At 33.8% G+C, this 25,675-nt stretch overlaps 1 protein-coding gene across 8 annotated transcripts in view; it reads left to right on the top strand.

The window, feature by feature from the left end:
• Positions 1–22,751, top strand: part of USP25 (ubiquitin specific peptidase 25) — a 199,094-nt gene extending 176,343 nt beyond the window's left edge. For 6 of the 8 annotated variants that reach the window (XM_072614728.1, XM_072614734.1, XM_072614729.1 and 3 more), the window contains 4 exons: positions 9,085–9,164; positions 12,991–13,114; positions 15,661–15,856; positions 17,310–19,577. In XM_072614728.1, coding sequence (XP_072470829.1) covers positions 9,085–9,164; positions 12,991–13,114; positions 15,661–15,856; positions 17,310–17,482 — 573 coding nt within the window. In that variant the 3' untranslated portion in view covers positions 17,483–19,577. Of the gene's footprint in view, positions 1–9,084; positions 9,165–12,990; positions 13,115–15,660; positions 15,857–17,309 lie in introns of all 8 variants that reach the window. The other 2 variants (XM_072614727.1, XM_072614730.1) reach the window with 1 other exon arrangement.
• The last annotated feature ends 2,924 nt before the right edge of the window (positions 22,752–25,675 follow it).

A 25,675-nucleotide genomic window follows, 5' to 3' on the forward strand; every position in this document is an offset into this window, starting at 1 on the left:
CAGGTAAACTCCCAAATATTTTATAGCATCTACCTTAGCTTTAAATGAGATTTTTCTTTCTATCTCTTGCTGTTGGACTTTGTTACTAATATATAGGAATGCAGAAGATTTGTGTGGGTTTATTTTGTAACCTGCAAATTTGCCAAAGTTGTTTATTATTTCAAGTGAGTTTTTACTTGAATCTCTGGGATTCTCTAAGTTTATCATCGTATCATTTGCAAAGAGTGATAACTTAGTTTCTTCTTTGCCTGTTTTAATACCATCAATTTCTTTCTCTTGTCTAATTGCTACAGCTAACATTTCTAGTACCATACTGAATAATAGTGGTGATAATGGACATCATTGTTTCACCCCTGATCTTACTGGAAATGCATCTAGCTTATCTCCATTGCATATAATGCTTGCTGAAGGTTTTAGGTAGATAATGCTTATTATTTTATGGAATGTTCCCTTTGTCCTCCAGCGTTTTTAATAGGAATGGGTGTTGTGTTTTGTCAAAAGCTTTTTCTGCATCTATTGAGATAATCATGTGGTTTCTGTCAGTTTTGTTGTTGATATGATCAATAATGCTAATAGTTTTTCTCGTATTGAACCAGCCATGCATTCCTGGTATGAATCCTACCTATCTCGTGATAAGATGCTATATTCGTTTTGCTAAAATCTTATTTAAAATTTTTGCATCCATATTCATTAGAGAAATTGGTCTATAATTTTCTTTCTCTGTTTTATCTCTTCCTGGTTTAGGTATCAAAACCATATTTGTATCATAAAAAGAACTTGGGAGGACTCTTTCTTCCCCAATTTTCAAAAATAGTCTATATAGTATTAGAATTAACTGTTCTTTAAGTGTTTGATAGAATTCACTTGTAAATCCATCTGGCCCTGGAGATTTTTTCCTAGGGAGTTCATTGATGTCTTGTTCAATTTCTTTTCCTGAGATGGGGTTGTTTAAGTATTTAACTTCCTCTTTTGTTAATCTGGCAATTTGTATTTTTTAAAATACTCATCCATCTCATTTAGATTGTTAAATTTATGGGCATAAAGTTGGGCAGAGTAATTTCTAATTACTGTTTAAATTTCCTCCTCATTGGAGGTGAGTTCACCCCTTTCGTTTTTGATATTAGTGGTTTTCTTCTTTCTTTTTTAAATCAAATTGACCAAAGGTTTATCAATTTTGTTAGTTTCTTCATAAAATCAACTATTAGTTTTATTTATTAGTTCAATAATTTTATTTAATTTCAATTTTATTAGTCTCTCCTTTGGTTTTCAGTATTGCTAGTTTGGTATTTACTTGGAGATTTTCAATTTGTTATTTTTCTAGGTTTTTCAGCTGCATGCCCAAGTCATTGATCTCCTCTTTCTCTATTTTATTCATGTAGTCATTCAAAGATATAAAATTTCCCCTAAGAACTGCTTTTACACTATCCCATAAGATTTGATAGTTTGTCTCACTGTTGTCATTCTCTTGAATGAAGTTGTTGATTGTTTCTGTGATTTGTTGTTTAACCCACTCCTTCTTTAGGATTAGATTATTTAGTTTCCAATTAATTTTTGGTTTATCTTTCCATGGCCTTTTATTACATATATTTTTTATTACATTATGGTCTCAGAAGAATGCATTCACTATCTCTGCTTTTCTGCACTGGATTGTGAGGTTTTTATGCCCTAGAACATGGTCAGTTTTTGTATATGTGCCATGTACTAGCTGAGAAAAGGTATATTCCTTTCTATTCCCATTCAGTTTTCTCTAGAGAGCTGTCGTATCTACCTTATCCAGAGTTTTATTTACCTCCTTAACCTCTTTCTTGTTTATTTTGAGATTAGATTTATCAAGTTCAGAGAGGAGGAGGTTGAGGTCCCCACCTAGTATAGTTTTGCTGTCTATTTCTTCCTTCAGCTCCCCCAACCTCTCCTCTAAGAATTTGGATGCTATACCACTTGGAGCACACATGTTTAGTAATGACATTACTTCATTGTCTGTGGTGCCTTTTAGCAGGATATAGTTTCCTTCCTTATCTCTTTTGATTAGATCTATTTCTGCTTTTGCTTTGTCTGAGATTAGGATTGCTACCCCTGCTTTTCTTACATCCTCTGAAGCACAATATGTTCTGCTCCAACCTTTTACCTTTACCCTGTGTATATCCCCCCATTTCAAATGTGTTTCTTGTAAAAAACATATTGTTGGATTATGACTTTTTTAATCTATTCTGCTATCCATCTCCATTTTATGGGAGAGTTGATTCCATTCACATTCACAGTTTTGATTACAATCTGTGTATTTCCCTTCATTCTCTTTCCCACCATTTGTGCTTTTAGTTCTCCCGTCTCTCTTCCCCTTCTTAATAGTTTTCACTTTTCACCACCATCTACCCCAGTCTTCCCTTTCTTCTTTTAGTGCTCCTCCCTTTTACTCCCCTTTACCCTTACTACTTCTTCCCTCCCTTTTAGCTTCCCCTCCCCTTTCTTCCCCCTTCCCCTCCTACTGCCTATAGAGCTAATTACAATTATATACTTAAGTTTAGTGTCCCCTCCTTGAACCAAATCAGATTAGAGTACCTCTCAAACAATGCTCTTCTCCCTCCCCTTTCCCTCTACTATAATTTTGTACTTCTTCCTGTGATGTAATTTACCATTTTCTGCTTCCTCCTTTTCACATCTTCTGTTACAATCCCTTCGCATGCTTAAATCATATTTTTATCATCACATCATTTACTTTATACACGTTCCCTCTATGTATATACCTTTTATATTTCATAATAGATGTACAGTTCTGAAGATTAACAGGTATCATCTTCCCTTATAGGAAGGTAAACAGTTTTCCCAAATTGAGTAACAGGTTTTGGTTGTTTTTTTCTCCCCTGTTTACCTTTTTATGCCTCTCTTGAGACTTGCGTTTGAAGGTCGAATTTTCTATTGAGTTCTGGCCTTCTTGTCAGCAAGGTCTGGAAATCCCTCACTTCATTGAATGACCATTTCCTTGCCTGAAATGATATGCTGAACTTTGCTACTTGGTTGTAGCCCCAGCTTCTTTGTGTACGGAATTTGGATTCCAGTTCTTTCGATATTTTAATGTAGAAGCTGCCAGGTCTTGTGTGATCCTGACTGTAGCTCCGTGATATTTGAATGGTTTCTTTCTGGCTGCCTGTAGTATTTTATCCTCCACTTGATAGTTCTGGAATTTGACAACAATATTTCTTGAGGTTTTTAATTTTGGATCCCTTTTGCGAGGTGCATGGTAGATTCTTTCGATGACTATTTTGCCCTCTGGATCTAGCACTTCTAGGCAGTATTCCTTGATGATTTCTTGGAAGGTATTTTCCACACTGCTTTTTTCATCATGGCTTTCTGGTAGGCCGGTAATTCTTAAATTTTCTCTCCTGGGTCTGTTTTCCAGGTTAGTTGGTTTTCCAGTTAGATATTTTACATTTTCTTCTATCTTTTCATTCTTTGAACTTTGTTTGACTGATTCTTGATGTCTTATAGAGTCATTAGTTTCTGCTTGCCCAATTCTAATTTTTATCAAATTGTTTTCTTCACTTAACTTTTGCATCTCCTATTCTGCCTGTCCAATTATTCCTTTTAAGGAATTATTTTCTCCAGTTAGTTTTTGTACTTCCTCTTCCATTTGTCCAATTTTCCCCACTAGGTTTTGTGCTTACTTTTCTATTTGTTCAATTTTCCTTCTTAAGAAGTTGTTCTCTTCAGTGAATTCTGTTTTCATACTTTTAACATCATTGGCCAGTGTTTCTTCTATTTCCTTCTTCACCTGTTCCAGGAGAACTGTTTGTGCATGGGAGCAGTTCATAGTCCCTTTTGAAGTTTCAGATGGAAGTCCAGTCTCACGCTGACCTCTTTGGTATTCTTCTTTTGGTCCATTCTATGGTTTTTTTGCCCTTGCTCTGCTGTTTCTTCTCACGATGATGATTTGTGTTGTGGTTTCTGCTTCTTTCAGTTACAAGCTGCAGAACTTGGTGCTGAGCTGACTGGGGTGAAAGCTAAGGGCAGGTGCTGATTTATCTTTTTGTTTTGTGTTCCCAGATCAGCCTGGGGCTAGCTTGTTAAGTCTGGGGGAGGGGTAGCCTGGTCATGGGAGATCTCCTCAGTCGAACTGAGGCAAAGGCAAGCTCAGAGGTTGGTGATCCCAGCTGCTCTATTGTCTTTCTGTCTCCCCTGGAGTGCTGAGGCACACTTGGGTCCTCATGCAAGTTTCTGCCCCCTCTGTGGCTCCTCTTCTAGTGCTGAGGCACACCTGGGTCCTAGTGTGAGTTTCCACTGTCCTGGAGCCCCTCTCCTTCCGGTTCATCTTTGCCAGAGTAAGAGGAATCCCTTATCTATTTTCGTAGCCTCAGGTGTTGTGAGACTATTTGGCCTGTCCACTATTCCCACTGATCCAGGATTTTTCTGGGGAAATATTTTATGATTCTTTCGAGCTCAACAAGGGGGGAGGAGAGAGCATTTACTGTTCACTCTGTCATTGTGACTCCCAGAAGTTCAAGTCTAAAATACTTATTTTCAAAAGAGTTCAAGTGAGTACTTTTCTTTTTCTGCTAGGTTAAGAATACTTTTTCCCCCCAATTGGAAGTATTCTGCTTTTCCAAACTGTTAAATCATCATATAGTCAATTGTCACATTGTTATGAACATAGGAGTCTTCAAGAATATTAAATTGTCTTATATGTTGAATCTTATCCACAACAAAATCATCTTTTTTAGAAATTATAATCTCTTTGTATGTCATATGCCATATATATTGAATAAATTTGAATTTTAATTGCAGAAAAGTTTGGACAAATCCAACTTTGCTTTTCATTAAGGATTATTTTATGCATAAAAATTATACTCAAAATGGATTATATCCAAAGAGAATTTTATTGACTGTTATTATATGTCTTCTTGGCTTGTTTTTACATGAAATAATATTTAAATAAAAGCTTTAATTTTTTGTCATCACAGTTTATCTTTTGATTTATATGTAGCAAAGCACAATCCTGTTTTTTGTTATATGAACTTAATATATGAACTGTTATTTATGTTTTGTTATATGAACTCAATCACTTTATAAATCAATCACTTTTCTTTATGAGAAATGTTGAACAGACATACCAAGCTTTCATAGTTTGAATGTTCTCTTGCCACTCCCCTTTTCACCTCTTTTCATAGATTTTTCAGGGGCCTAGTTTTAAATTGAATTTGCCCCCAAACTAAGCAACAAGACATGGTTTGACTAATGACATAGTATAGTAGATAGAATATTGGATGTGGAGTCAGGAAGACCTGAATTCAAATCCTGTCTTGCTAGTCATGCAGTCAAGGGCAAGGCATGTAACCTCTCTTAACCTCAGTTTTGTCCACCTGTAAAATAGGGAGAATAATACCTCCAATTTATAGTGTTGTTCTCAGGATCAAATGAAATAATATACATAAAAACCTTTTCAAACCTTAAAGTGTTATGTAAATGGCATTTACTGTTATTAGATTACTGTGGGGAAAACATTTTAAGGGTGGGAAATTTCTACATTAATGCATTTCTATATTGCTATAACCTTTCAAGTAACTATTCAGGTAACCATTTAAATTGAAAAAAAATGTTTAAAACACTATGAACATAAAATATTTGAGAAAAATGTGAGTTTTTGAAAGAATCCAATTTTTGATTTAAAGATTAATATAATATATTCAGAATTTTATTCATTCACAAATAGCTAGGTTAGATAAGTGTTATATCTAAAATGTGTGAGCACTAGAGAGAGGTGGCATGGGAATTTTTATATAAAACTGTAAAAGAATTCAGGAAGTAAAAACTAAAGGGAGAACATGTCAAGGACAGAGTGAACAAAATTATGGAGTCAGGAAAGTACAAAGTGAGTACACTGGGTAAGGGAGTAAGTTATACGGTAGTTTGTAATAAGGCCACAAAGTTAGAGGGACACCAGGCCTCAGGTTGCTAGGTACAGGATTTTGAATTTTATTAAGTAGATAGTACAAGCCACTCAAGATTTCAAACTTGAGGAGTTGCATGAAGAAGGTGAGTCGAGCAGTCCAGTAAATTCTTCCACTAAAGGTAATGGAAGAAGGAAGATATATCAGCAGACTGTTGTGATGACTGAAACAGACAGTAAGAACACTTACTAGAGTAGTGTAGCAGGGATGAAGAGGGAAAAGATTTGAGAAAGGTACAAGAAATATAATTTTTACATGTCTATTTCTATAAATAGATGTCATATAAGGTGAATGTCTGATGAATTCTTATCCTGTGAAACCTTTGACACTGTTGATCACTTCTGCTCCTTAATACTGTCTTCTCTCTAGGTTTTCATGACACTACTCTTTCATAGGTCTCTTCCTCATTGTCTACTCTTCTATTTCCTTTTTTATATCTTCGTCCATCACTTGCTCACTAACAGGGCAAGTCTTCCAAGTCTTTATCCTAGGCCTTCTTTTCTACTCCCTCTGTACTACTTCACTTAGTTATCTTATTAGCTTTCACACTTTCAACTATAATCTCTATGAAGATGATTCTCAGATCTCTTTGTCTAGCTCTAGCCTCTCTCCCAATCTCCAGTTTCCTTTTAGGCATTTTGCACTGGATATTCTATGGACATCTTACATTCAACATGTCTAAAACTAAGCTCATTATCTTTACCCCCAAACCCTCCCTTCTTCATAACTTATCTATTACTTTCAAAGGTACTGTCCTTTTCCCAGCTGCCCAGGCTCACAACTTAAATCTTTCCTTTCTCCTCAGACTTAGACTATGTAATAGCCTGCTAGTTGATCTTCCTGCCCCAAGTCTCTCTCTGCTCTAATCCATCTGTCTCTCAGCTGTCAAATTGGACTTCCCAAAGTGCAGGTCTCCTGTACTCCTCCTCACTTTGCTGGCTTTCTTTAAGTCTCACTTAGTTCCATCTTCTGCAAGAAGCCTTTCCCATTCCTCCCTAATATTACTGACTTCCTTCTGATACTAACCCCAGTTTATCCTATGTGTATCTTTATGTTCACAGTTTGTCTCCCCCATTGTTTCATCTAGAGATTAAGAGCTGTTTTTTGCCTTTTTTTGTATGCCCAGTGCTTAATACAATTCCTGGCACATAGAAAGTGCTTAATAAGTACTAGTCAACTGAATAGAATTCACAGAACATCAAACCAATTTCAATGTGAAAAATGAGAGAGAGTCAACATAATAATAATGTTTTGAAATTTGAAGACTAAGTAAGTGGTGATGCCACTGCAGAAATAATATAGTTGTAAGGAGGTGAAGCTTTGGAAAAAAAGATGTGTGGTTTTAGGTGTCTTTCATTTGATAAGCCAGGCGGTCATTGTATCACTGTCCTAAGGAATCAAGTAGTTATTGTTAAGTTCTAAGAGTTATGAACAAGAAGCTAAAGACCTTAGAAACATAGATAATGTTTTTATATTATGACTGCCAATTGAAAGCATTTTTTTCCAATGAGAAAAAGCACATTTACAAATTGAACCGTTAGTTAAGAATATTTTGTCAGAGACCTAGATTCCAAATTTTAAATAACAGCTTAAAATATTAGAATGGCCTTTCCTGGCCAGGAATATATAGCAATGTATTTAGGTAGGGATTTACAAGTCTAATCATAAGGAAAGAAAAAACACAACTGCCTACATAACATGATTGAGAATAGTGAAGGAAGAAAACTAGAAATGATTTGAAATTCTTAAGAGGGCAAGACTGGATAAGCATAGAGAAGGTGCTAAGATCATAGTTTTAAGCTTTCTTTAAATATTGACTATTGGTTCTACAAGTGGAAGACTGGTATTCAAGAAACTTAGGCATATCAAACTTGACATTCTCCCAACTACCACCAAAAGGTAGATAGGCATCAGAGCCCTCACAGCCATCCTTATCAGTGCAGGTTAAATAGTTCAACATCAGATCCTGATTTCTTTTTATCAATGGAAATGACATTAAAGGAGAGACATTACCTTTGCTTTGCTGCTGCTCTTTAGGGATCATGGAACTTTTTCATCTGACTTGCAGCTGAAATCTTCCATAATGTTGTCTTCACCATTAGAATGAGAGCTCCTTTAGAGGAGGTACTGTCTTACTTTTCCATTTGTTTCCCTAGCCCTTAGCACAGTGCCTTGCACATGGTAAGCATTTAATAAATGTATCGTTCATTCACTCATTGACTAATTGACCATTTAGCAAAAGTGAAAGGTAACCAAGGGGCCTCAGTGGCCCCATTGGTATTCTTATATAGGGAGAATGCTCCAGCATATTTGATGAATCCATTGTGGCGGTTTGTGGGGAGGACATGAACAAGAAATGTAAAGGATGGGTAGGCACAGGCATGTTGTTATCGGCATCATTGGAGAGAACATCTCAATCAGTGAGATCACATATCTATATGAGTGCAGGAGAGGGATAAGAATTTCTCTCTAGTTGAGAAGGTTGGAGTTGATGTGGTGACTTCAAAGGAAAGCCTGGAAATCTGTAGACATAATCGACAAAACACTGGAGTTGAAGCCAGAGGACCTGGGTTAGAATCCTAGCTCTGCTGATTGCCCCCTGTGTGAATGTGAATAAGTCACTGAAACCCCTCTAGGCTGCTGCTTCTCCCTATCTCTAGAATGGGTTGGGGGGAACTAAATGATCTCCTGAGTTCTTTATGGTCTCAGTTCCAAATATGTGAACAGTAAGTATGTAGTATGTCTAAGGCACTGAGATCTGATGACCATGGCATTTGTTTTAATTCTTACATTTACATACATTAAAAATTGTACTATTTAGACATAAAAAAATTATGTCAGGGTTTCAAAATATGATTTTATATTTTATCATAGAAAAAATAAAATTCATATCTAACTTTCCATTTCTTTCATATTTTTCTTCTATAGTTTTTTATCGGCATTTAGTAAGTTTTATCACAGAAGTTGCTATAGAGAAATTGCTTTTTAAGTCTTATTCCTTTTTTTTTTACTAAACTATTTAGAAAGGTCAGTTAATCATGTTTATTTAGGAAAATGTCTATTATCAGAAAAAAAAACCTGTGTATGGGGTTTGTTGTAATTTCTTTTATTAGAATCTGAAATACAAATTTTTCTTTTCCTACAGAAGTGGCACCACGATTATAGGAACTTCAGAGACACAACAATGTATCTCATGATAGGCCTAGAACATTTTCAAAAAAAGAGGTAAGAAAAGTTAAGAAGAGAGTTTGATATTATGGGGAACATGCCAAATATATGTACACACACACACACACACACGCACGCGCGCGCGCACGCGCACATACACACACATACATATGCTTGATTTTTACTTAGATTTATGCTTTTTTTTCATTTCTATGAAAAGGTGTGTATTTCAAAACTTATTTTGTATTTTCATTACATCTGCCAGTTTGATTCTTTTAGTATTTGCTTTAGATAATTTCACTATATTCTTATCTACTCCTGCCATTGAAACTTAAAAATGGAAAAGAACATGCAGGTTTTGAGTGAGCAGAGTTTTAGGGAAATAGGAAGAATTCATTTCAGCAGAGCCAGGATACATGCCGTATATCTCATAGTATCTGGTTTCCTTTTTAGTGAACTTTTTCTGCATCCAATCTGAATATATATTGGCCCCAGAGGCTAATTATCTCATCACTTTAGTTATTATAAAAGACATAGTAATAGTAATTTTACTACACCATCACAAACCTAGTAAGAAATAGAGCTACAAATTAAGATTACTTTTAAGTGAACTACAGAAAATGGAAATTGACTGAATCACAGAAATAAACATTTTAGCAAGACACTATTGCTATAAACAGTGGAATTAACTGCACTCATATTTGTAGACATTTTAAGAACTCTTTCTCTATCCCTTCTCACCACCATGTCTGGAAATGTGGTATAAGGAAGTGTCACAATGCGGTAAAGGTCATTTTATATTTATGTGCATTTTGTAGAAGGTCATGACCAAAACATCCATTATCAGGAAGTTAACCTTGTAGTCATGAACTTATTCAGACTTAGTCATGCTGGTCCACAGATCACAGACTCAGAATTGTCATCAAAATTATTTTTTTCAAGGTTGGTAGATTGCACCAGAGTTTCTGTTTTCCTGACATGAAGTAAAAACCTAGGGTTGGTTCAGTACAATAGAGAATCATTCCAGCAGAATCTTTGTGAGCATACAGTTCTCAATTATACTGTATGGTAAGCACATAGAGAATTTGTATTTGCGTATGGTATTCATGTACTATTCTTATTCCTTTATGTAATATTTTTGCCTTTTTGCAATTGGAGCTAGCCACTGAAATCTCTTCCTACTCTTGAGATTCCTTAAGAAATTTTTCTGTATTTTTATTATATCTACCAAAACATTTTTTGTACTCTTTTGGATTATGTCCTCTAGAGGGCGGTGCTACCATTTTTATTGTAGTTTCCTAATTTCAAAGATAATTGATTTTATTGCATACTCCCAAAAGAACAAAAGCAAAGAAATCCAAAATTTCAGAGCTGGAGATGTCAGACATCTGTCCTGTCCTGTCCTTCTACAATACAAGTTATGTTTAATATGTGGCAAAACTCAATTGCAAAATAAAAATTAAGGAGCAGAATTCGTTTTGATTACCCTAGTTGAAAATCTGTTTTCATCAACAGAATAGTTTTTCATCCACCAATGCCTTACTGTTATACCTTATTCTATTTTGAAAGTGACCTTGGATTCTCAAAGACTATACCAACAGTATAACCTAGAGTAGATCCCACCTGGCTGGAAAGATTTTAGTATGGCCCCAGTAATAGACAGTGTGCCATTTCAGGAACAAACCACATTCATTACCAGATTTGTGGTTTTCAAAAAATTTGTCACCTTTTCATTACTTGTGAGAATCTTACATTTTAAGTCATAGAAGAATTTGCAATATATGTCAATGTAGAGAATTACCCATATTAATGAAGTCACAGTTCACTGAAATATGGTAAGAATTGTTCATCTTGTTAGCATAAATTCAGTACACTTAAACACGTCCATTTTCTTTCTCCCAAAACTTTCCCCTTTTCTTAAATTTCATTAAAGACACTCCTATTCCCTTTATTCTCAGTGTCAGCCCCCTGCCTCTCACACCCACAATGTCCAGTCCCTTGCAAATGTTGTCATTTCCACGTTTCCAGCATCTCATACATACCCTTGTCTTCTCCTATGTATGCACTGCCTCAACCCATAGCCCTGTCACCATTCATGTGGACTCTTTGCAGTAGTCTCTTAATTGGTCTCCTTTTCAAATGTCTCCCCACCCTAATCCATCTTGCAAACAGCTCCCCAAGTGATTTTCCTCAAGAGAAGGTCTATAATGTCAGTGCCCTATTTGGTGAATTTTAGTCATTCCCTGTTTGCCTCCATGATCATATGTAAACTCTTCTATTTGGCATTTAAAACTCTTTACTGCCCGATCTCCTTCTACCTTTCCAGACATACTGCATGTCATACCACTTCTGTAATACTGCCTACCTGAATTTTTTGGTCTTCACACATGACCTTCCATCCCCTATCTCTGTGCCTTTTCACTTTCCCTTCACCAACTCCCAGCCCACCTCTACCTCTTACAATCCCTGGCTTCCTTTAAGATTTAGTTCACTCACCATCTTCTACATGACACCTTCCTGAAAAAATTTATGTTGGTATTTTGCACATAGCTATATATGTGCACCTTTTCTCCCTCATTAGAATGTAATCTCCTTCAGTATGACAACTAGTTTGCCATTGTCTTTGTGTTCTCAATGCATAACACAGTGTCTATCCTATAATAAGTATTTAGCAAATGCTTCTTGATTGACTGTAATCAATATATCTGAAATAGCCATGAACATTCAGATACTTTCTTGAAGTATTCTTGAATTTTGAGCCATGGTCAACTTCTAACTTCTTCAGTGCACTTTCATATCTATGATCTGATTTTATCCTAACAACACATTAAAATATATGGGATAGATATTATTCTTGCTTTGTAGATAAACTGAGGAACAGACAGCTTAAATAACTCAAATATATTTACATAGGTTAGTGAAAGGCTAGAAGTAGGATTCAAATTTCCTTGACATATCCTGTCTTTTTTTCAAAATTACTAAGAAATGATTCAGATATGTCTTTAATTACACTTAACTGGAATAAAGGAGAATAGTTGAAATCATACTACCAATCTCATTTTCTAATTTACTATACTGATTCCTAAATCTTTTTATTTAGTATTTATGAAAGTATTCTATTTTCTAGCATATGTAATACTTTGCATTAGTTACAAAAAATAAAAATTCAGTGTTGATTTGTTTTTCCCAGTATTAACATTATTAAAGTTATAATTAAGTCTGAATATGTATCTTACTATATTGTCAAATAATTCTATCAGTATTCTTGTAGCAGTTCAAAAGGATTTGATTATTTTTAGAGGATATACAAAAATATACTTTGAAACATATTCCCTACATCATGGCCACACAGCTGTTAAGTTTTTGAGACAAGATTTAAACCCACATCTCTCTTTGAAGTTTAGTGTCTTATCTACTACATTATTCTGCCTTTCAGGAGACATTCTTTCCTTTTCCCAGTGAATAATTTTCCAAAATTCTTCCAAATTTTCTTTAATTTTCTTAATCAAGAGACTTGGAGTAATTTAGTCCTTCTTTACAAAAATAAATTTTTGATCATTAATTGAATAAGTTATAGTTGCTTTCCTATAATGCAAGGTTGAAAAAATAGGACATGCGGAGGATAGACATAAAAATAAATGTCCTACCTTCATTTATTTTTATGCTTTCTAAATTACTAGCTGCTTTTGATAGTCTTAATGATTACTGTCTTGGGAATTAAATCCTACTCTTCTGGGGAAGAAAAACTTAAATTTCCATTTGTATTTGTACTAATGTTCTCTTTCACTGACACAGACTGTCAAAATTTTGACTTTTTTGTGCTGTTACATATATATATATATATATGGAAACACTGATGTTATTTTCTTCTTTTAATTTTAAGTTACGTAGAAGCCATACTGTATCTTATCTGTGCTTATCAGAATAACAAGGAGCTCTTGTCTAAGGGCCCATACCGAGGACATGATGAAGAATTGATATCACATTACAGAAGAGAATGTTTACTAGTAAGTGGAATCCATGCAGTTGTTTACCCATTTCATTTTGGACTTAAGCTGTTAATGACAACATGTGAAGAAATACATGGAGAATCTGGACAGAGATAGAAGGACTGAATTTAAGCCTGAAACAAAACTCTGCCAAGGGGTCCTCTCTTGCCCAGATCCCTTCAAAAATCCTGGTTCATTTGCCCTGACACATTCCCCTTCCTTTTGTGGATCTCTAATCGCTTTGGGTGTGGGGAAAAAGAGAAATATCTTTTTTTTAACAGACCAGACAATAATTTATTATGTGACAGTTTTTAATTTTAATGGGTTTTTTTTTGCAATTGTACTTTTTCTGTGATGCTATTACAACCTCGAAAGACATAAGAATTTTATTGTAATTGCATTGTGCTGATCTGGTTATTAACTGGCATATTTAAACCCTTGTCATTAACTGTTATTATTATCACATCTGAAGATGCCTTGTAATTCACTGCCTTTTTGTATCCTTAACAGATGATAATTGCTTTTCCAATATTTTCAATGTCCATTATACCCAGAATCTTGTCCATAGACATTTTCATCATTTTTTTGTTTACTCCAATTAATTCTGGTTATTGGGAGTATCATCCATTGGAAAGTATAAATGTTTTTAGTTTCAGCGAAACTTACTGTGTCAAATGAGGAATTCCATGTTGCTTCTGTTTTCTCATTAAATTTCACCCCTAGTCAGCCATAACTTTGTCTATTAGGAACTCCTAAAACGAGTTCATTTTTCATACAGCAAACTACTCAATTCTGTTTCCAAATATATATAGTTCACTTATTTTAGCTGTTGTAAGTATATTTTTAAGAATGTGTGTCAGTGAAATGTGATAAATATCAGTTCTGAGAGAACAGAACACTTTACATATTAGACCTGTGGTGTGAAACTCAAATAGAAACTGATTAGAAAAGCTTAAATTAATATTACCTATATCATATTATATTTTTATTTATTTTGTTAAACATTTCCCACTTATATATTTTTAAATCTTTAATTCTTTTGGAACTTAAATGTAAAAGACCAAAAAAAAGAATATTTCCATAAATATACAGCACAGAATAGAGGATTAAATATAAAACCATGGATTTATATTTCAGATTATTCACTTTAAAAAAATAACAATGTAATAAATACGGTACATTGTTTTCAGAGTTTACCCTGTTTTTTTTTTTTTGCTTCTAACTTTTCTTTTGTTCTCTGCTGTGTATTTTTAAATCTCCCTCCCTCTCCAAACCACTCTAGAGAAAGCTACAGTTAAACACAAATATACCCAATTATATTTTAATCTGATTCACACTAATGAATTTTGGGGCTTTGAGTTTGGCACTTCTGCATTAGATTGCAATTCTTTGTTTGAAAAGTCAGTTAAAAATCAAATGGGGACATTTGTATGTAATATTACTACTTGCCTTGAAAAATTTTTTTCTTAAATTAATTTGCATATTAGTATTTGTATCCATTTTTAAAGTTTAGCAGTGTTCTTTTGAGCTTATTAAATTCGATAGTCTTAACAACCAATTTCAAAATAATTTTATGTTTAGGTCTTTCATTTCACTGTAGACTTCAACTGTATTTTTCTGACTTTATTAGAGTTTAAAAAGATAAAATGTGATTAATTATTTTAAAAAGCATTTGCATATGGCTTGATATCTGGTCTATGTAATATTTAAATAGAAGCATTCACACTTTAGGATTGTACAAGTGATTTGTTAAAAATGATAATAAACTTAAATGGAATTGATTCTTGACAACTAGTTTTTCAAAAAGTGGATAAGTAGTAACTTATTTACGAAATTTTTTCCTTTTATATGTTAGTATGTAGAGATTCAAGAAAGTTATGGGAAAGAAATCTTAACTTTAACTCAAAAATATTTTCATGATATAATTATTTACTTGGATAAGAGATGCCATATTAATGTAAAAATTATACTCACTCTAGAATAAAATGCTTTTTAAGATTTAAGTCAGTTAACTTTACATAAAAACCCTTGTGAAACGGATATTTTAAAAACAATACAAATAAAGGATTGTAGTTGACAATTTTTTAATTTATTGCAGTATTTTGCAACAATAATAAATATATATATTTGAATTCCTAAAGGACAAAGACTGGATTCTACAGAGGTTTTCTTTGTAAATCACGAAGCAAAGTGTCTTTTGATGATTTTTTTTCCTGGAGTTATGTATAGCTTGTCACAATTTCCTTTCTTACTGAATTTTTTGTTGATGTATACCTTGCCACATTTTAAATTGTGGGGTTTTTTAAATAAGATAAATATTTTTCCACTTTATCATCAATGAAAAAATACTTAAAATGATGTTTAAAAATTTATTTTCTATTTAAAAAATTGCCAATTGAATATCTTCCAGTGACAAAATGTATTATGGTAGCCATGTTTAAGCATCTGTGTGACCACCTTTAATCATAAGCATATGGATTACATGATTTAGGTTGTATTCAGTATCAAGATGATGCAGTAAATTTAGTAAGAAAAAATTTGTTCTTATTTTATATCTCATAAAGAAATTAAATGAGCATGCAGCAGAACTATTTGAATCTGGAGATGATCAAGAAGTAAACAGTGGATTGTTTATTATGAATGAGTATATTGTCCCAAGTTTGCCATTGTTACTGGTGGATGAAATGGAAGAGAAAGATATAGTTGCTGTAGAAGATATGAGAAATCGCTGGTGTTCATATCTTGGACAAGAAATGGAACGTAAGTGTAAATCTCTTAAAGGTACCTCCATTCTTCCAATACCCAAACTCATAGCCCTTGGGCTCATCCTTGATTCTTTCTTCTCACTCACTCTTTCTACATATCCAACAGTTGCCAAATCTTGTCTGTTCTGCTTCTACATGTCTTACATTCATCTTCTCTCCATTCCCTTGGCCACTGTCGTAATTCAGATTTTCATCACGCTTTACCTAGACTATTGGAATAGTCTCCTAACTGATCTCCTTGCTTCCAATTCATCCTCTATAGAGTTGTCAAATTATTACTTTTAAATTTTTTATTTTATTTTGAATTTATGGAATAAAACATTTCTATAACAGTATAATAATAAAAAAGTGGTCAAACATGAAACTGCAGATCTGTTATGTACTATTTACTATTCCTTTTAAATATCTAATAAAGTCATCATATAAGTTTCTTTTTTCATTCCTCCCACCCTGCCCCAGAGATGGCTACCATTTGACACAAATATATATGTAAAATCATTCTCTATCTTCTTCTATGTGTCATTTCTTTCTCTGGATGCAGATAGCATCTTCCTACATATGTCCTTTGTACCTAATTTGGGTATTTATGACAGTTTAAATGACTTATTCACTCAAAGTCATTTTTAAAATGGTATTGCTGTTACTATATACAACAACCTCTTGGTTTTGCTTATTTCACTCTTCATTTTTTCGTGCAAGTCTATGTTTTTCAAAGATCATCAAGTTCATTATTTCTTATAGTGTAATAGTATTCCATCACAATCATGTACCACCAATTTAGTATTTTTAAGACACGTGTCTGACTATTTCATTTTTCTATTCAAAAGTAGTGATTATCCTTTTACTTGATATAAAATAGGAAATTCTTAGTCCAGCCTTTAAAAAGCTGACTTGTTCCTCCTTCTCCAGCCTGACTTTACAAGCTCACCTTTTACATATTCTGTGCTGTAACCAAACTGGCCTTGTAACCATTCCTTGAATTTGACCAATTCCATCACAGCTTTCCTCCTCCCCTCCCCCACCTAAAATATGCTCCATACTTACCTCTCAGAATCTCTAGTTTCATTCAAAAAGAAACTCATAGACTATTTCCTAGGTGTAGCCTGTCCTGATATCTCCAGTTATTAGTACTTCTCTCCCTTAAAATTGTCTTGTTTCCTTTCACCTAATTCTTAAGGTTAGCAACAGTTGGATTGTTCATCAAGTGATATTTGTTCATAGTTCTAGACTGTTGACTCAGTAATTAATATCTTTGAATTGAAGTCTACTTTTATTTCAGCCATGAACTGTTATATGTAATACTGTTATTTCTGACAGAATACATTAAATTTTTAAGAATAATGGCTTTTGAAGTTTAATGCGAACTTATTTAATTCCAGATAGAAATGGATGTTTAAAATATTAACTTAATAACATGATTAGAATAATATTTTTTTTTGCGTTTGCAGCCAACCTTCAAGAAAAGCTGACTGACTTCCTGCCCAAATTGCTTGATTGTTCTACAGAGATCAAAGGTTTCAATGAGCTGCCAAAATTACCTTCGTACTCCACACATGAACTGTGTGAACGATTTGCCCGAATCATGTTGTCCCTCAGTCGGACCCCAGCTGATGGAAGATAAACTATACCAACTTTCCTAAGCACACTGTATAAACTTTTTAGTTCTTAACCCTTGCCTTCCCGTCACAAGGTTTGCTTGCTGCTGCTATAGTTTTTGACTTTTTTATTTTAATAATTGCAAAAAAAACAAAATGACTGTACAGACGTTAGCCAGACTGCAAACAATAAAGCTGAGAATCGCATGGCGCTCAGTCTTTGTTTTCACCAGAACGGAAGCCTCATTACAAGCCTGATTTACCGCGGCAAAAATGCCCTTCTGCCACCTAGTTCAGTATTATTTTGCTTTTATCTTAAGATCCTTTACTTTCTCCACAGCTTTCTCTTCAGTCAGGATCTTTCTGTGACTGCAAGCATTTTAAGTGTCTAGTGCTATGTAAAGTACATAGTTCTTGGTAGCTTGTAAATGAAATTAAAGAATAAAGTTTTATTTATGGCTACCTAAGTGTTTGTAAGGAGGTATATTGTATATTAGAATATATTTGCATAGATGTATTTTTAGAACTGATGAGTTTCGGGTGGGGATCAGTAAGACTTGTGGATAAACATTAATAATGATGTCATCATATGTTACAGTGCCAGCTTATTGGGAGTATAGTTCACGTATCTGACACCAAAAATGTTTGTATATTGCTGTCAAAGTTGTTTAACTTAGCATGGCATCTGAACTTGTTTTGATCCCAGATCAGGTTATCATTAAAATTAGCAGCTGATTTCTAAAGTCCAACTTCAATGTACCTTTTAGTCTGACATAGATTACTTTATTTTTATATTAAAAAAAGCTATTTTACAACCTAGATAAAAGAAAATATTTGAAAAGAAAAATAAGAATACTTGAATAAGGGCTATTTAAATGTGGAACTTGTAAAAATTATACACACATATTTTTCAATCATTTATGGGAAGACATGTTTTACTCTTTACAATTCATATTTTACTTTTGTAAATTGTTCACCACATTAACCATGAATGTTCTCTACTAATCAGTGCTATGGAATCAGTTAATATTACTGTTATAATGTAAGATCAGAAATCACTGTGCTTTCATTTACTTTCTCTGAAAGAAATCTATAGAATTTACTTTGTAGAAGGAAATATTTAAATTTAATGAAGAAACATTTTGTGGTAGAATTCAGTGATTCTAAAGGTAATCCTGTTATTAAATCTTATTTTTGATTCAGAAATAATTTCCTTTATAAATAAGACATTATTAGTATAGTTAAATACATAAGTATGTGAATTATTATAGTGATGTCAAAACTAGTGCCTTTTTAGTACCAATTTTAGCAGGAGGAAAAAGATGTATATTAAGCCATTAAACCCTATTTTTTTGGCAAAGTTAATGATCTAGTGTTGGAACTCTGCATCAAAGAGCATTATGTTTACTGTAAAAATTAGATTGTTAGGTTTTTAATACTCTACATGTTGTGATTTGATTTTTAAATCTCTTATTGATTTGGATTACTATTTTTACATTAGGTCACAGGGCCTATCTGGGCAGCTGGTTGGTGCAGTGGATAGAATGCCAGGTATGGAATCAGGAAGACACATCTTTCTGAGTTCAAATCTGACCTCAGACGTTTACTTGCTCTGTGACCTTGGACAAGTCATTAATCCCATTTGCCTCAGTTACCTCTTGTGTAAAATGAACTGAAGATGGAAATGATAAACCACTCCAGTATCTTTGCCATGAAAACTCCCAAGTGGAGCCACAAAGAATTAGGCACTACAGGAAACAACTGAGCAACAACAGGGTCACTCACAAGTTCATACTCCATGCACGATAATAGCAACAAATACAATAAGTAGCATTTATGGCATTTTAAGGTTTGCAAAGCACTTCATACCTACCTTATTTTGCCACACAACAACCCTGGGAAATAGATGCTATTATTATCCTCATTTTGCAGATGAGGAAATGAAGGTAAATAGAGATTAAGCAACTTTCCCAGGGTCACATGGCTCCCAAGTAGCAGGATAAGTAACAGGATTTGAACTCAGGTCTTCCTGGCTCCAGGTCCAGCACTATATCCATTGGACCACCCAGCTGCACATACACACATATGTATCAATAATAAAGACCTTTTTTTAAATCATTATCTTCATTGTTCAGTGAATTCTGATATGATAGTTCCATGATAGTATACATTGTCTATATTGGTAATTTTGTGGGAATGGGTGATGAGTGCTCGAGTCTAACATGGAAATTACTTTCTTGAAAGGTCCATTTAGGAAGAAACTCATTCTGAATCTATTTGTAATTCTTTACCACTCACCCTCAGTGTTGCCAGTAAGCATTGTACAGAGATACACTTTGCATTTAAGAACCAGTTAGTCCCAAATTGTACATTTGAATTCTTTGTATGAAGATGATCTATTGTTTAACTGTGGGAAGAAATATTTAAGAGAAGATGATACTCTAATTGTTTCAATTAGTGCCATCCCTATATAGGCACATGCTCATGTAAGGACCTTTTTCAGGTCTCTAAAATAATCTCATTTGTGGCTACTTAGCTTCTCATATCTTAAAAGTGACCTGTTGTTTAGGGACTCTGATATATCTCATATAACAAATCATTGTGGAAAACATCTTTTCAGTGTAACCAAGTTTATAGCATTAATTTCTCTACTAATGCAGCTAAAATGAAATACATAATACATACATACATAATACATACATAATCAAAAAATACATAATAACAGCTAATCCCCACATAGTCCTTTAAAATTTACAAAGGGCAGCCATATCTTTTTAATGTTTATGTATATTAACTAATTTTAAATATAGGGAGAAGACTACATAAATGCTCTTGTTCCCAGAGGAGTAGATAATTTTGGAGGTAGGGGAACAGGAATTAAGACCAGATGAAACTAGGCTTTTAATCCAAATTGTTTTCTGGATGTAATATCAATTGAACTACTATTAATAAAGTGTAGAGAAGCCAGTATCCCCATTTTAACTTTTTCTTTCTCATTGTTTGAAATGCTGATACTTTTCCCATCAAAACTGAGGTGTCTCTGCCCTATTTTCTCCTGGGAATGCCTCCCCCACCTGACAACTGCTCATATTTATGATTCTCCCTTTTTATAACTCTCCACATCTGAAGCTGTGACTCTTTACTAGCCTGTACAGTTATTCACTCTGAGTATCTCTCAACACCTCTCTTCATCCTAATAGCTTCCTTTCCATCTATTTGCATTTACCTTTAAACCCCTTTGAAACCCTGGTATCCTCTTCCAAATTTCAGAGAACTGGGATGACAATAACAATGACGATACCTAACATTTACTGTGTGTCAGGCACTGTCCTTAGCTAGCTACCTGGGAGAAAGGTGCTATTATTATCTCCATTTTACAGATGAGGAAACTGAGGTAAATAGAGGTTAAGTGATTTGCCTAAGATTACATAGCTAGTAAATATCTGAGACTGGATTTGAACTCAGATCTTCCTGACTCTGGGCCTGGCACTCTATCCACTGTGCCAACTAACTGCCTCTCGTGGCTCTATCACAGCCACCATCACTACTTCCATTCCATGAGGAAGCAGTCTTTATTAATCAATCCAGAAAGTTCCAGGTGCACTGAGTACTACTTCAAGGAACCAAAATGAGAAGCGGAAGTAGCATGACAATGTTAAATAGACATTTCTCTGCTACTGTATAAGCTTCTGACACTCCCATTTTTCTTAACCTTATCATTCAATTATTTACCAACTACTATATTGGTTAGCTAGGTGGTGGAGTGGATTGGAGTCAGGAGGACCTGAGTTCAAATCTCACCTAAGACACTTGACACTCACTAGCTGTGTGACTTTGGGCAAGTCACTTAACCCCAATTGCCTCATCCTGGGTCATCTCCAGTCATTCTGATGAATATCTGGTCACTGGATTCAGATGGCTGTGGAAGAGAAGTGAGGCTGGTGATCTGCACAGCCCTCCCTCACTCAAAACAAAGTCAAGTGCAAGTCCTGTCATCATTTCTCTGATGGCATGGTCTTCTTCGGCAACGAAGGATGAACACACACACTGTATTACCTGTATCCTCCTTTCTTGTTCCACCACTACATCTTTTCTTCAGTCCATCATTTCTCCCTAGACTTCCCAAACCAGCACCTTTTCTCCAATTTCTTCACCTTCTAATCTATTCTCCACACTTACCAAAAGTAATTTTCCTAAAGCAGAAATTATTACCATTCAATTTTAAAACTTTTAAGTGACTTCTACTACTTTAAAGAATATTTCCAAACAGTTCTATGCTCAAGGATCCAATGTGATCTGTACACAGCTTACTTTTCCAGTTCCTCTTCATTTCTTAGATTTTAGACCAGTTAGACTATAGGATATAGTGTGGTGAAAAGCCTAGAGTGCTAAATTTGGATTTGAGGACCTGGATTTGATTTTCATCACTATTCTATGTGACTTTGGGAAAGTCACTTTTCTGGTAACCAACTTTGTCATCTATAAAAAAACAAAAAGAAAGAAATGGATTGGACTAAACTAGTTGATGTCTTCTATCTCTTCCAGCTCCAAATACTATGATCCAATAATTTACCTTTTCTCAAACATACTGTGTGACTTTCTGCCTCCACTAATTAGTTTATCCTATTTCTCCTCCCATTGTTCCCTATTTTCACATGTCCAAATTTTACTGTCATTTAATACTCAATCACTCTCCTCTGCTCCTCCATTTTTAACTCTTACAGCAATTACAATCAATTTTATCTTACAGATGTTTGTAATTTTGTGAATAGCATTCAAAGCTTCAAAGGCTCCTATGACTTTTTTTGATTCACAAATTTTATATTAAAGGTACTTCAGTGGTATAGTAAAATGTAAATATACGTATGTGATGGTGATGTCAGAGTTATTGCCTCAGTTTTGGTATTATGCCATATGTATATTTGGTATATTGTTATTCATTCAAGGGGCATATGTGGTGAATGACCTTTTTATGCTGACATCGGATGATTAGACTGTTGTCTTTTCTAGTAGATGGTATCATTATCCTGAATGTGGGGAATTGTTTACCTCATGAAACAAATTGCTAGTGAATTCTCTTTCCCCAAAATAAGTGTCGTATTTTAAGGGATCTTCATTTTTATTTCCTCAAACAAAATAATTTTAGTCTTTGAATTAAGCTCTTCCAATACCATTTTTATTACAGAGTACGAACCTAACTTAGCAAATAATTTCTTGTGAAACTAACTGAATTTTCCTTCTGTATGCTTTGAGTTCATTAATCCATCAAACTAGAATAAAGAAAATCCAAAAACATTTCCGGAAACATCTTTCCTGCTATATTATGGACAAATTTCTTAAAGATATAGTATGAGAAGAGACTTGTTCTTAGGTAGAGTAGACTGGAACTTGAGACCCACTTTTATGTCTATCCTTTCCAACCATCCACATTTTAAACTATAGTGTACACAATTTTGGTGTTCAGTTTTTATTTTTGTTTTTCCATGTTATAAAAGCCAGTAATCCTTGTCCTTTGTGGTGGTTCAGGCTCTGAAGTGAAATAAAATGAAGTACTTGTAACCCATCTTAAAATTTAACAAAAAATAAGTCTATTTAACAGTAACTTGGGCTGTTCACCAAGGGCACAATACTGGTTCAGGTTAAGACATTTCTTTTTTTCTCAAATAAAGAAATGTATTGGGTCAGATTTATATGTTGATTCTTCTGAGGGATCTACTTCTTTATGGAGTAGGCTTCTGGTGCATTAGATAATTAGGAAGTTGTGTCAATCTTGTGTCAAGAGTTCCAGTCTTAGACTCCTTTATTATTATCTTAGACTCCTCATTTATTGAGGATGATTTGGTTGAGGATTGTAGTGAAAATTTGGATAAAAAAATCTTTCTGTAGAACTAGTATACAAAAGAAAAGTGTATGTACTTTAAGTTTTTATTGATGCCTTGTTTATTTATTATCTACATGATTTTCCCAATATTATTCCCCAGAGAGACCTCCCACGTAACAAATTGCATTCTTTTTATTAAAATTAATTTACTTTTAGTTTCCAACATTCACTTCCATAAGTTTTCAATTTTCTCCACCTCCCTCTCCTGGCCTCTTCCAGCATGGTGTGTAATCTGATACAGGCTCTATATAGGCATTCTTATTAAATGTATTTTCACATTAGTCATGTTATATAGAAGAATTTGAACGAATGGGAGGAACCATGAGAAAGAAAAAACAAAACAAAAAAAAGAACAGATAGTATGCTTCTGTCTGCACTCAGACTCCATATTTCTTTTTCTGGATGACAAATTATATTCTTTAAAGACATAAAGCAAAGAAAAGGAATTAGGAAAAAATGACAACAGATCGGTGCATCAAAAAAAGTGCATTGTGCCACACCTGTCAACCTCCTACCTCCAGAAAGGGATAGATCAGGGGAACCTTCTCCTATCTCTTGAGTCTTGCTTGATCTTTATAATTTTGCATGTGTAAGTATGCCTATCTTCCCACAACCCCTTCAAAATTAGATGCTGCAAATTTTTGTCATCTTTGCCAGTTTACAGGGTATGAGTTGAAATCTCATTGCTGTTTTGATGTGCATTTCTCTTATTCCCAGGGATTTGGAGCATTCATTCATGTGGTTATGAATACTTTGCAGCTCTTTTTTTGAATACTGTTTGTTTATAACCTTTAGCAATTTATCTATTGGGAAATGAGTATTAATCTTTTATTTGTTACTTGTTTACATATATTGGATACAAAACTTTATGAGAGAAATATGATGCAAAGTTTTTTTTTTCTGTTTGCTTCCATTTTTATCCTGGGTGCAACAATTTTGTCTGTGCAAAAGCTTTTCAGCTTCATGCGATCAAAATTACCTGTTTTTATGTTTTGCATTTTTTCTATCTCTGCTAGATAAGAATGCATCTTCTATCCATTTCTGTGAGAGATATATAATCTGCTTCTAACTTTTTCATAGTATAATCTCTAATATTAAGTTTGCATATCTATCCACAACTTTGTATAATAAGTTCAGTTTTCTTCTAGTTTTTTTTTTTTTTTTAGTTTTGGTGATTTCACCTTGCTCATTTGCTATTTTATTTTCTACTTTATGATTAGATTTTTTCAGATTATTAAAGGTTATATCTCCTTTTGTGCTTACTTTATGTGTTTATTTGTTGACTTCCTAATTTTTAAATACATATTCAATTCAGTAATCCTGTTTTTTTTCTATTTTGTTAATATGTGTTTATAGGGATATGATTTTCCCCTTGAGAAATGTTTTAGCTGCATCCCAGAAATTTTGGTATGTTTTTTCCTCTATATAATATTCTTTTACATAGTTTTTCATTGTTTCTGTGATTTGTTCTTAGACCCACTCTTTATTTTGGATTTTATTGTTAAGTCTCCCTTGGTGTTCTGTGTATTTTGTCTGTCAGTTGTCTATGAACCAATGATTATTTTTATTGTATTAATGTATATAAAGTATATATTTACTGTGGTCAGTTTTTGTCAACATTCCATGTGCTGCTGCAAACATTTTTGTTGTTGTCACATTTAGAAAGTGCCATGAATCTTTCAGCAATTTGTTCATTTCTGTGTTTTCCCTTTTGTTTATTTTTCTGTTATACTTATCCAAAACCGAGAAAGGTTTATTGAACTCTCCTGTTGCTATTCTGTTGCTGCCTACGTATTCTTGTACTGTAGTTAATGTTTCCTTTATTAATTTGAATACTAAGGCACTTGAGCATGTTGTCTGTGGTTTCTTTCAGCATAATGTAGTTTCCTGGTTTGAAATTTTTAATAGGAGTTTACTTTTTAAATGTTTGTTTTTGTTTTATCCAGTGTTATGATTCCAACACTTGCTTTTTTTGAATTAACATTTTGCATAGTAAATTTTAAAATTCTGGGTATGTCTACTTTTTTAGATTTTTGTGGAGTTGTTTTATTATCTAACCTGTCACCCTTTTATCTTGATTGATTTAATCCATCAATATCTAAAGTTATGAGAATTAGATTTGTATTTTCCTCAAATTGTCTCTAATATTATTTTTTTCAGATTTCCCCTTTTTTTTGTAAGCATGATATTGCATCTCTTTATTCTTTAGCTTTTTTTTTAAACATGGCCCTATTGACACAGATTCTCTTCCTCTCCTGACTTCATCTTTCCCCTACCTTATTTGTTTCTCTTTTCCTCTTGAAGTTTTACTTAGTAGTTCCTTTTTTTTACTGCTTTT

Source organism: Notamacropus eugenii, chromosome 5 (assembly GCF_028372415.1).
Source record: "Notamacropus eugenii isolate mMacEug1 chromosome 5, mMacEug1.pri_v2, whole genome shotgun sequence".
In the NCBI taxonomy this organism is placed as follows: Eukaryota; Metazoa; Chordata; class Mammalia; order Diprotodontia; family Macropodidae; genus Notamacropus; species Notamacropus eugenii.